The sequence below is a fragment of the Leucopleurus acutus genome (genome assembly GCF_964270905.1).
Source record: "Leucopleurus acutus genome assembly, chromosome: 12".
NCBI lineage: Eukaryota > Metazoa > Chordata > Mammalia > Artiodactyla > Delphinidae > Leucopleurus > Leucopleurus acutus.
The window spans coordinates 47771322-47783821 of record NC_139154.1 but is presented as its reverse complement, the minus strand read 5'-3'; the positions used below and the strand labels follow the sequence as shown (position 1 = coordinate 47783821).

Below are 12500 nucleotides of genomic sequence, written 5' to 3'. Positions count from 1 at the left end.
TATGCCTGGTTCTTACGGGGCTGCTCTGGGATCCAATGAAAAAGTTGATCTACATGAAAGGCTCTACAAACTGTAAAGTCCTGTAAAATGTAAGGATTATCCTAATGAGGGCCCCTCATGCTGCAGCCTTCTAGAGAGACAGAAAGAGAGTAGATTGTGACCCTGGGGATCCCATGGACCCAGGGATCTGGTGGGGGGCAGGAGTTCTCCCCACATTCTGCCAGACGTGGAGATGACAGGGTGAAAGTCACCTGGAGCCGTCACCGTCCAGGTGGGCTCCTCCAGGGCAGGCACCTCACCAGGCTCCCTGGGACCAGCACAGTGCCTGGCACAGAACAAATCTGACACAGAAGCAACAGGAAGCAGCGCGACCTGCAGGTGTGGCAGTTACAGCCAAGCAGTTGGCAGCGGGGGACCCTGCAGCCCCTGAGCCCGGCAGCACCTGGCAGTGATCTGTTTCTTCCACTGACGGCTCCAGAAAGGTCTCCTGAGACGGAGAATATCACATGATCATTTTTACCTTTGGCCTCTTGTCCGCTTCCTACCTGGACTCATCCACCCCTGGGAGGCTGGCTCAACAGTCTTTGCTCCTGTTTTATTTTTCAAAACAGCAGGGCTCATCAACTTAGCTGCAAGTCAGTTTTCACTCGCTGGATTTTTCTGAAAAGCCAAGGTTTAAGATAAAGTCAGGACCGCAGTTTTAACAATATTTGTTTACCCCATTTAAGGATGTAAAAAGAGTCACACTCCCATCATGCTTCATTATATTCCCAGTGCCTGACATGGAGGAGGTACTCTGCACAGCTCATGGATCACTGAGACCACAAGCTCCTCCATCCGTCACAGAGGGGGAGAACCTAAGATGCAACAGCTGCTGAGAGTGTGGCTCGTGCTGTCCTAGGCTCGAGGGGAAACATCACACTCTCTCTCTGCCTCAGTGCCTGGGTCTGAAATATGAGAAACAGAGTCATCAGTTAGTTACATGGCAAAATCATTTTGAGGCAGCACCTGGAAGGAAGTACAGTTTGAGCTGAGCCAGAGAGATGGAGTTCATAATCCCTGCCCTGTCCCTGCCTCACCTAAGCCTGAGTTTCTGCTGTGTCCCTGAGTGCTAACAGGGTGAGGGAAGGGGAAATAAGTGACTGGAGGTAAGAAATGATATTTGAATAGATTTGTGGAAAACAACAGATGAGAGATAGATAGGACCTCCGTCTAGCTGAGAAGTGGGGAAAGGGAAGGGATAGCCTCCCCTGTGGGATGCCCAGTGACTCTGCAGAACCCAAATCTGGATCTGAGTTGCTGGTGATCTTTGGAGAGCACACTCTTTAAGGAACTTAAGGAATAGCTGCTTTCCTGGACAACTCTTTTTTAATTGAATTTCTTCGTTCTACTGTCCCATCAACTGTCATTATAAAATTGAAGAGTATGTGTTCCTCACAGGGGGAAAAAGTGTTATTACAAGAGAGAATCACAAACAACTAAACAATAAAATCATTAGGGACATAGAAGTTTTGACAACATCATCAACCACATTGTCCTAATTGCCATTTCTAGAACATTTCACCCCAAAACTGAAAAATACACGTTCTTCTCATATGCACATGGAACACTTATCAAGACAGACCGTATGCTGGGTAATTAAACAAGTGTCAATACATTTCAAAAGACTGACATCTTACAGAGTATATTCTCTGACCACACTGGAATTCAATTAGAAATGAATAACAATAAGAGATCTTTAAAAACTCCAAATATTTGGAAATTAAATAATACTCTTCTAAATAACCTAAGGTCAAAGAGAAAACAAAAGCAAAATTATAAAACATTTCTAACTGGATGTTAATGAAAATACTACATATCAACATTTAGTTTAAATACTTATAGCAGAAAAGAAAAATGCCTACAATCAATGATCTAGGTTTCTGCCTTAAGAAGCTGCTAAAAGAAAAGCAAAGTAGGGACTTCCCTGGTGGTGCAGTGGTTAAGAATCCGCCTGCCATGCAGGGGACACAGGTTCAAGCCCTGGTCCGGGAAGATCCCACGTGCCATGGAGCAACTAAGCCTGTGCGCCACAACTACTGAGCCTGCACTCTAGAGCCCACGAGCCACAACTACTGAGCCCACGAGCCACAACTACTGATCCTGCGTCCCACAGCTACTGAAGCCCACACGCCTAGAGCCCGTGCTTTGCAATGAGAGAAGCCACCGCCATGAGAAGCCTGCGCACTGCAACAAAGAAGTAGCACGTGCTCACCGCAACTAGAGAAAGCCCTTGCACAGCAACGAAGACCCAACGCAGCCAAAGAAAAAAAAAAAAGAAAAGAAAATTAAACCCAAATCCTAAAAACATTATGCTAAGTGTAATAAGCCAGGCACAAAAACCACATATCATATGATTCCATTTGTATGAAAAGGCCAGAATAGAAAAATCTATAGAGACAGAAAATGGATTAGTTGTTGCCAGGGGCTGGAAGGAGAGAATAGGGAGTGACTGCTAATGAGTATGGGGTTTCATTTGAGGTGATGAAAATATTCTGGAATTAGTGATGATTGTTGCACAACCTTGTGAATATACTAAAACTCACTGAATCATACACTTTAAGTGGGTGAACTTTATGGTTTGTGAATTATGTTTCAATAAATAAAAATAAATACAATCTAAAATATTAAATCCAAGGATAATAAAAGGAAAGAAATAGAAAACGAACAACAGAGAAAACTAACAAAGCCAAAAGTTTTTTCTTTAAAAAAAAATTAATGAAATAGGTAAAGTGTAGCAAGACTGAACAAGAAAAAACAAGAAAACACAAATTACCAATATCAGGACTGAAAGGGGGGATATCGTTACATTAAAAGGAAACTGAGGGAATATTATGAATAATTTTATATTTCTACAGCACAGGTGAAAGGAACGAATCCCTTGAAAAACAACTGACCAAAACTGACACAAAAAGAAATGGAAAACCTAAAGAACCCAGTATCTATTAAAGAAATCAAGTCTGTAATAACAATGATAATGATGATGGTGATGGCGGTGGTGGTGGTGATAAACTGCTTTTCCGTAAAGAAAACTTCAGGTCTAGACAGCTTCACCAGTAAGTTCTAGAAAATATTTAAGGGAGAGATAATGCTATCTTACACAAACTCTCAGAAAATGGAGGAGGAAGAACACTTCATAATTCATTTTATGATACCATAATCTGATAAAGACCTTATACAAAAAGAAAATTAGAGCCCAATATCCCTCATGAACAAAGATGTAAAAATCCTTACCAAAATATTAGTCAGTTGAGTACCAATATATGAAAGGGGTAACACATCATGACAAGTGAGTTTTATCCCAGGAATTCAAGGTTAGTTTAAAATTGGAAAAATACTGACTGGCTAGAACTCCAGTGCAATGTTGTATAAAACATGAGGTGGGGGCTTCACTGGTGGCACAGTGGTTGAGAGTCCGCCTGCCAATGCAGGGGACACGGGTTTGTGCCCCGGTCTGGGAAGATCCCACATGGCGCGGAGCGGCTGTGCCCGTGAGCCATGGCCGCTGAGCCTGCGTGTCCGGAGCCTGTGCTCCGCAACGGGAGAGGCCACACAGTGAGAGGCCCGCGTACCGCAAAAACAAAAAAACAAAAAAACATGAGGTGGAGTGGACAACCTTGCCTTGCTCATGATATAGATATAGAAATGGCCAATAAACACATGAAAATGTGACCAACATCATTAGTCATCAGAGAAATGAAACTCAAAAACCAAAATGAAATACATCACATGCACTGAAATGTAAAAGTCTGACAATAACCAAATGTTGGTGAGGATACAGAACGTTTCTTTTACATTGTGGATGGGATTGTAAAATAGTATAATCACTTTGGAAAAGTGTTTGACAGTTTCTTCTAAAGTTAAACATACACCTATGCTATGAGCCAGTGATTCTGCTTTTAGGTATTTCTCCAAAAGAAATGAAATGATAGGTCGACAAAAAAACTTTGGCAAGAATGTTCACAGCATCTTTACTCGCAACAGCCTGACAATGAAAGCAATCTCAAAAGTATGAACAAGAAAATGAATCAACAAGTTGCAGTGTATTCATACAACAGAAATTGCTCAACAATGCAATTAAATGAATTACTGATATATACAACCATGTAGATGAAACACAAAAGCATTACATTGACTTCAAGAAGCCGGATACACAAAAGTACATTCTGTATGATACCACCATTTACACGAAGTTTAAAATCAAGAGTTAGAAATCAGGGCTTCCCTGGTGGCGCAGTGGTTGAGAGTCTGCCTGCCGATGCAGGGGACATGGGTTCGTGCCTCGGTCCGGGAAGATCCCACATGCTGCGGAGCGACTAGGCCCGTGAGCCATGGCCGCTGAGCCTGCGCGTCCGGAGCCTGTGCTCAGCAACGGGAGAGGCCACAACAGTGAGAGGCCCGCATACAGCAAAAAAAAAAAAAAAAAAAAAAAGAGTTAGGAATCAGAGCAGTGGTTTACCTATGAGGGGTAGAGACTTATGGAAAGTGGGGGATGAGGGAACATCTTGAGGAATAGGAATGTTCTTTTTTTAAAGTTTTATTTATTTATTTATTTTTGGCTGCGTTGGGCCTTCTTTGCTGTGCGGGCTTTCTTTAGTTGTGGCGAGCAAGGGGCTACTCTTCGTTGTGGTGCACGAACTTCTCATTGCAGTGGCTTCTCTTGCCACAGAGCACAGGCTCTAGGTGCGGGGGCTTCAGTATTTGTGACACATGGGCTCAGTAGTTGTGGCTCACAGGCTCTAGAGCGCAGGCTCAGTAGTTGTGGTGCACGGGCTTAGTTGCTCCGTGGCATGTGGGATCTTCCCCGACCAGGGCTTGAACCCGTGTCCCTTGCATTGGCAGGTGGATTCTTAACCACTGCACCACCAGGGAAGCCCAGGAATGTTCTTGATTGACGTGTCTTGATAGTATGGTGATTACACAAGTACAGTATATGCATTTATCAAAACTCACTGAGTTGTGCACTTAAGATCTGTGAATGCAAATTTTACCTGGTTAAAAGAAGAGCTAATCATACGTAAAATAACTAAACTTTGAAAAATATTATACAAGGTGAGGTAGAAAATTGTTCCTGATTATATACTACTAAAACTAAGCTACAAAATGTGATCCGTAATAGAGGAAACCATTTTTATATTTAAGACACAACTTAAATGTCAAAAGAAAAGACAGGACTCTTTAGTAGAATAATAGGCATCTTTCAGTTGGGTAATGAGCTATGTACCAGGTGTATAAGCACTATCATATTCTCCATTTTATGGATGAGGAAACTATCACAGAGACCAGTTAACTTCTTCAAGAGCACAAGGCCAGCAAGTGATAGAGCTGGGCTTTGACCTCAGGCAGCCGGGCCCACAAGGCTTCACCACTGTCCCGTGGCCCCTTGTGCTCGTAAGGGGCTTGCTGCTTTACTCAGACTTTCACAGAAACAGTCTCTTGCTGACCCTCACAGTGGTTCCAGGATGTAGGCCCGTCCAGGATAATTGCCGCCAGTTTAGAGATGATGACTCTGAGACCCCAGGGACTGAAGAGCCATCTCCAGGCCTCCCGGCCTCAGCCGCAGCGTCAGGCCCCAAACCTGAGTGAGCCAGGCTTTTTTTCTGCACACAGGGATGCCGGGGCCCTGCTTCCCCACACTTGTGGGAGTAACTGGCCTTCGAAAAGGAACAGGCTGTTTGGAACTGGGGGGGAATGAAAACTGCAGGGCCACCCTCTTGAGGTGCTGTGGAGGAACAGGGGGAGAGCAGATGCTGGGGACGTCACAGCATTGCAGCAGGGAACGGGTGATTACTGGGCCACCCTCCATACAGGCCACCCCAGGCACTGCAGACAGTGACGTCTGGCTAATGGTAAATAACGCAAAGAAATAATAGTGACGGGTCTGAGTCACAAGCAGGGTGCTCTGCGCTATTTCTCAGCTCACACTAGGAAAAGAGTAATGTCAGGTACTGATACAGCCCAGAGGGCTAGGTCCTGGGCAAAGCCATCATGTCCCTGAAGCTTGTCCTCAGGACACTGTCTTTCCCCGTAATGGTCCACTCCCCCCACCCTGTGCCCTCTTAGGACCCCCCAGTCCAGGTCTTCCTTCGGGGGGCTGCTCCCCGAGGGGAGGCACTTTTCATTCTTCCCTTCACCATCAGAACACACTTGTCCTGTGTCCCACTCCTTCCGGGCTCCATTCTCTGCTTCATCCTTTCAAACCTTTGCTCACACCTTTCGCTGCCTGATGTCCCATTGTCTCTCTCTCTTCCCCCCAGTGTCTCTGCATTTCTAGATTCCATCCGAACTTCCAGTATAAATGCCCATGGCTCTATAACACCTTCTTTGATCTGCGAAGTTGAGGTCACTTCTCTTTTTCCTGTGTTCTCAATTTATTTATACTTGTTCTGCATGCCAACGACCAAATTTTGCCTTATGTACTAGCTTTTTACATGCCTGACCTGTCCCCCTTCTGGATCGTAATAAGATTCTTCAGGCAGCGTCCCAATTCTAATTATCTTTGTACAACTGCTGGCCCACCATCCTCCACGGCCAAATGGCTGTGCTGACCCAGCAGGAATAGAAGACCCTCGTGTGTGGGAATGAACGAATGCACACCGGCTCACAGCCCAGTCCCTATACACCTGCCAGTTCTCAAGGTCTGGCTCTAGCAAGGTAAACCGTCTGGAAGAGAGAGCTGTTTGGTGCAGATGGGGACGTTTTGTACCCTTAAGTCACATCACATGAAAGCTAGCACTCCATCCTGCCTTATGAGATGAGAACATCGTTTAGGGGAGTAGTAGCCGTATGGATACTGTAAAATGGCAAACAACATACAACTGACTTCGATTAAGCTTTGGACTTGTGGACCCCTCCATTTGGGTATATCTGATGTCATGGCACTTATTACAGCGTGATCACAGAGTCTGCTATTCAAACTCCATTTATCGACTCAAGGAGGACTTTATTTCAGACCAGAGAGCTCAGCTATCCCATGAGCGTCCGAAGGAACGAAGGATGCTGTTCAATTTTCCCCACTTAATCTCCTGCTCAGTCTATCCACAAAAGCCTCTCCACAGCAGGGAACAGGCTATTTCCTTTCTCTCAAGACTTATTCTCAATCTCAGTGGCAACAAAGGTGATTGGATATTGGGATTTTAAATGGTTTTGTCTGAAAGTCATTTAATATGGAACCGAAATGTCAACAAGACTGGTATTGAGTAGAGTAGATGTTAAGTGGAAACGAACTTGAAACGAGAGATGGGGTGAGTAATCCCCACTGATAACTTGGAAGGGGTGACAGAGGTCCCCTGGCTCTGCCCTAATGAATAGAAAAGGACCACTGGAATTATCCCTGTCACTGTTTGTACAAATTCTCCTAAAAAGTGGCTGTCCAAAAATGCTTAAGGACATTCTGTTTTCTTAATAAGTTGTCCTTTCCACCGTTCTGTGCCATTGATTTGATTTTTTTTTTCAGCAAACCTTTTTTTTTTTAATATCTAGAGGCAAAATTTAGCTCATCCTGTCTGACGATATTCACCACATTTAAATCCCCGGGGCCTGAGGCAATTAGGTTTTACTGCTTTCCAGAACAGAGCCCTGATGTATAAATTTTGCAATGGCTGATTTCACAGTATTTTACATCTTTTCCAACAAGCCTATAGGAAATACACAAGCAGGGGAAGGTTTGAGCTCCAGTGGCTTCATGCATATTTGAACCCTGTAATACCATCTTGGACTGTCCCTCCCTCCCTCCCCTCCGGCTGGGTTGCTCAGTTTCACTCCGGGAAACGCTTGAACACAGACATATCCAGGCTCACTACCGTTTTCCAGGATGAAAGGGCCTTTGATTATTCAGGCGTTTCTTGGGGAAGCCCCAGTGCACAGATATGCTCACCTGATTCTCAATTTGTATTGCATGTTGCCTGTGGGGAAAATTAGAAGAGGCTCAGGCACCATCCCTCATGCTTTCCTCTCCTCCCCTGGCTGCCTCGGGATTTGTCATTGAGATTTTTCTTTTTAGTTTTTTGTTTTGTTTTGTTTTGTCCCTGGCTAGTGCTGAAGAATCTTTCTTTCCCCTCTGTCTACTCCACATCTGTTTTCTGTGTCTCTAGCTTTCGCTTTATAGTTTCTTCCTCATTATCTTGGTTGCAGCCCCTCCCCATGTGCCCCCATCCTCCAAGTACACACACACACACACACACACACACACTCTCTCTCTCTCTCACACACACCCTTCCTCAGACCATCCACCTGACTCTGGCATCAAACCCCTGGCCGCCTCCTTGTCAGCTTCATACTGAACTAGGACTTGCTTCTAAATTCTAAAACCCAGACAAGCCCTGGATATCCCTGCACCAACCCTCTTATTACACAGGTGAGGCCACCAAGGCCAGAGGAGAGAAGTGGTTCCCAGGGGGATGGAGCTCCATCACCAAGGAGCATCAGAGGGGACTCACTCCAATGCCTCCCTGGCCAGGCGCTGGTCCTGACAGATCTCCCGGTGTTTCCAGGGAGAGAAGAGCACATCGTACTCCCCCACCCCTCTCCTGGGTCCCCAGCCTGCCCTCCGGTGACAACCCAAACTAACCCTCAGAATGAGACTGAGTTCAACCTGGAGGTAGCCCTTCAGTGAATGGTCCATTGGTTTAGGCTGGTGGGGATTTACAAGCATTCTTTTTTCAATTACAAAAGTGAAAATGAATATGAAAAATGAAAAATGTCGAACTCAAGTGTATACAATAAAAAAACAAAGCATGCTGCTTTCAATATCTTCTCACTCGCCCTGTCCACTGATAACCACTCTTCTAAATGGTTTGAGACCTCTGTCCATTCATATATAAAAGAATTGAATTGGGAGCTATTAAATAAACGGCTTACTGTCCAGGGAGTTCTGACTATAATTTCCTCTTTTCCCCACCAGGGCAATCCTTCTACTCCCGGGTCCTGGAGAACTGTGAGGATGTGGCTGACTTCTCAGAGGTAGGATGCCCTTGGGGCAGCACAAGCCCAGAGGGGAACCAGCAACTTCCCGCCTGCTGGGGGTGTGCTGCTCCCACACCCTGGGGGGAAGCCTGCCCAGAGCTCCTTGCTTCCTGGGAGGAGGCAGTGGTGGGAGCTGGGGAGGAGGCTTCCTGTCCCCTCCACCCAGGACCCCTCTCAGGGACCTCTGTAGAGGAGAGCCCCGTGCAGAGCGTCTGGCACAGAGAAGGGCCAGCTGGGCCCATCCAACAGGCCTGGAGGGGCTTCCCTGTTCCCTGGGCACATGCAGGGCCAGGCTAACCCACCTTCCAACAAATACAGTCACACACGGACCTCACCCCTTCCTCTCCAAGAGCTAGTGGGCTACCTCTTCCACTGTGGCTCTGCAGGAAGCTTTTCTGTTCTTTCGAACCTCAGGCTCAGAGGGTTGAGAAAATCATTTGCCTCCGTTCATGGCACGTTGTCTCATTGGTCCCTACAAGGTCCCCTCTCGTTTTTCAGTGTGTAGGTAGGGATGGATGGATGCATGCATTCTCTTTTATCTCCATATTCTTTCCCTCCATATACAACCATTCTAATGTGTTTAAAGTGTGTATCTTTTGATTTCCTGTGTGTTCTTACAAAATTGGTATTGTTATCTCGTAAGCGTATAATTTATGTTTACCTGCATGGTGTCATGTGAAATATTTCCTTTTGTTTCAGTGAGCACCATTTTAAAATTCCGTCCATTGCTATGCTAATCTGCTGTTTCTACAGTACTCCATGGGACACATCCAACACACATTAGGTTGACCAGCCATCCTGGGACTTGCCTGAAATTTAGGGGGTTCCTGGGACACAGATTTTCAGGGCTAAAAGCAGAAAAGTCATGGTCAACCCAGGGTGAGTTAATCACCCTACTCATCTCGCCTGTGCACCCACGCCCCATGAGGAACTCCTAGCTTGCCTCCAACTCCCCACCCCCAGAGATGCTATGGATATTCTTATGCATATGCCCCTTGGGCTTGTGTAAGTATTTCTCTGGGATATACGCCAGGGCCAGAAATTGCTAGCTCATAGGCTATGCATACACTTAATTTGACCCAGGACTGTCATGGTTGACACTAGCAGTGCCTGTTTTCCACATCCTCATGTACACCTGGTGTTATACAGCTCTCTGATTCTCATCAGGCTAACAATGATACCTCATTGTTGTTTTAAAGATACATTTAAAGGTTCCTCTTCTTTAAATTGCCTGTCCCTATTCTTGGCCCTTTTTTCCTATTGTTATAGCTGTCTTTTCTTATTGATTTGCAAGAGCTCTTTGTATGTTCTAGATACCCACTCCTTGTTGGTTTATGATATTGAAATATCCTCTCCCAGTCTACCATCTGTCTATTAACTTTGTCCCTGGTGCCCCTCATTGACAAGAAATTCTTAATCCTGGCGTGTTTCCAAGTTTTGTTGAAGAAGTCTATATACTCTTCTTGGTTACAAATATATTTTCCTACATCTTCTGATTTTATAGTTGTATCTTTTATCTTGTATGTGCTTTTTGATAGGGGTCCAGTTTTATTTTTCTCTATAAAGGGAACCATTTTTCCTAACATCAGCTTGCAAAGCAAGCAATCATCTCTTCCATTTATTGTATGTTAAAGTCTATGTGAGTCTTCTATTCTATTCCTTTAGTCTGTCTGTTCTTGAACTTTACCACACTGTGTTAATTAATATGGCTTTTTAAAAATGTCTTAATATCTGATGAGGCAAGTTCTTTACTCTTTTTTTTTTTGAAGTTGGCCTATTTGTGGATCTTTCTTCTCCCAGATAAATTTTAAAGTTAAGTTTATTAAGTCCTTCCAAAAACCAAATACATTTTGATTGAATTTTATTGAATTTAAAAATTAACTTAGGGGCTTCCCTGGTGGCGCAGTGGTTGAGCGTCCGCCTGCTGATGCAGGGGACACGGGTTCGTGCCCCGGTCCGGGAGGATCCCACATGCCGCGGAGCGGCTGGGCCTGTGAGCCATGGCCACTGAGCCTGTGCGTCCAGAGCCTGTGCTCCGCAATGGGAGAGGCCACAACAGTGAGAGGCCCGTGTACCGCAAAAAAAAAAAAAAAAAAAAATTAACTTAGGAAGATGTTATTTTCTTCATAATATTAAATCATCTATTCCATCCTTTACTAGGATTTTAAGTCTTCTACATAGAAGTCTTGTGTATTCTTGATTATTTCCTAGATGCTTTATGGTTTTGTTACTATCATGAATGGTATCTTATGACATTTTTTAGTTGATTATTGCTGGCATAGAGAAATGCTTTCCTTTCCTTTTTAAGTCCCTCTTTTATCTGGCAAACTTGCTGAACTTGATATTGATCCTCTTATTCATTTTAATAGTTTATCTATTGATTCTATGTTTTTATGTATATGATAATATTATCTACAAAAAGAAATGTTTTATCTCTTCCTTTCCAATCCTATCTCCTTACTTCATTATCTTTCCATAGGGTATTGGCTGTGATCTCTAGTTCTATGTTAAACAGCAATGGTTTTGGTGGGTGTCCTTTCTGCCTTCTCCATATTAAATAGAATAAATGCATCTAAAGTTTTGTCATCAAAAATAATTGCTGGAATAGGATTTTACTATGTAACTTTGTTTACTAGTTTACTAAGAGTTTTTATTATAAAAGGTTGTTGAACTTTATCAAAAACTTTTTCTGCACCAATTGAGACAATTATAACATATTCCTTTAGTATATTTCATAGTGTATTATTTTTAATACACAGATTCAATTGGCAAATAATTTTATTTAAGATTTTTGCCGCTATGATCATAAAATTTTCATAATTCAATAATACATAAAATTTTCTGGAACTATATGCATAAGATAGAAATTTACCTTGACATTTTGGAAGAATCAAATGTAAAAACATGTAAGTCTGGACAGTTTGGGGAGGGGAGTTCTTTGACTTCCTTTTCACTTTCTGTGTGTCTTCTTGAACCAATTTTGGATTTTTACATTTTTCTAGGCATTTTTACATTTCATCTGGGTTTTCAAATTTATTAGTGCACATTTGATCATACTGTTTTAAGATTGTTTTAAAATCTTTTCTGTGCCTAAAGTTATTTCCCCCTTTTTATTCCATATTTCATTTATTTGTATCTTCTCTCTGTTTTTCTTGCTCAGGCTTGTTAAAGATTTGTTTATCTTATTAGTCTTTGTAAAGAACCAGCTTTTGGCTTCATTAATCTCCCCTGTTGTGGTTCTCCATTTCATTGATTTCTGCCCTTTTCTTAATTATTTCCATTCTGTCTGTTTATTTTATTCTACTCTATGGTTCTTTTCCTAACTTCTTGAGTGCTAAGCCTATTATTATTATTATTATTATTATTATTATTATTATTTTGTTGTTGTACGCGGGCCTCTCACTGTTGTGGCCTCTCCCATTGCGGAGCACAGGCTCCGGACGCGCAGGCTCAGCGGCCATGGCTCACGGGCCCAGCCACTCTGCGTAAGCCTATTA

At 43.5% G+C, this 12500-nt stretch overlaps 2 protein-coding genes across 6 annotated transcripts in view; one reads left to right on the top strand and one right to left on the bottom strand.

Annotated features, from left to right (window-relative positions):
- The window catches only part of OTOF (otoferlin), a gene marked incomplete at both ends in the record, with an annotated part of 91654 nt that overhangs the window by 7361 nt on the left and 71793 nt on the right, over positions 1-12500 (top strand). For all 5 annotated transcript variants that reach the window (XM_082852147.1, XM_082852148.1, XM_082852144.1 and 2 more), the window contains one exon: positions 8942-9000. In XM_082852147.1, coding sequence (XP_082708273.1) covers positions 8942-9000 — 59 coding nt within the window. The remainder of the gene's footprint in view (positions 1-8941; positions 9001-12500) is intronic.
- Positions 1-12500, bottom strand: part of SLC35F6 (solute carrier family 35 member F6) — a 209258-nt gene that overhangs the window by 189152 nt on the left and 7606 nt on the right. The gene's annotated exons all lie outside the window — the stretch shown is intronic.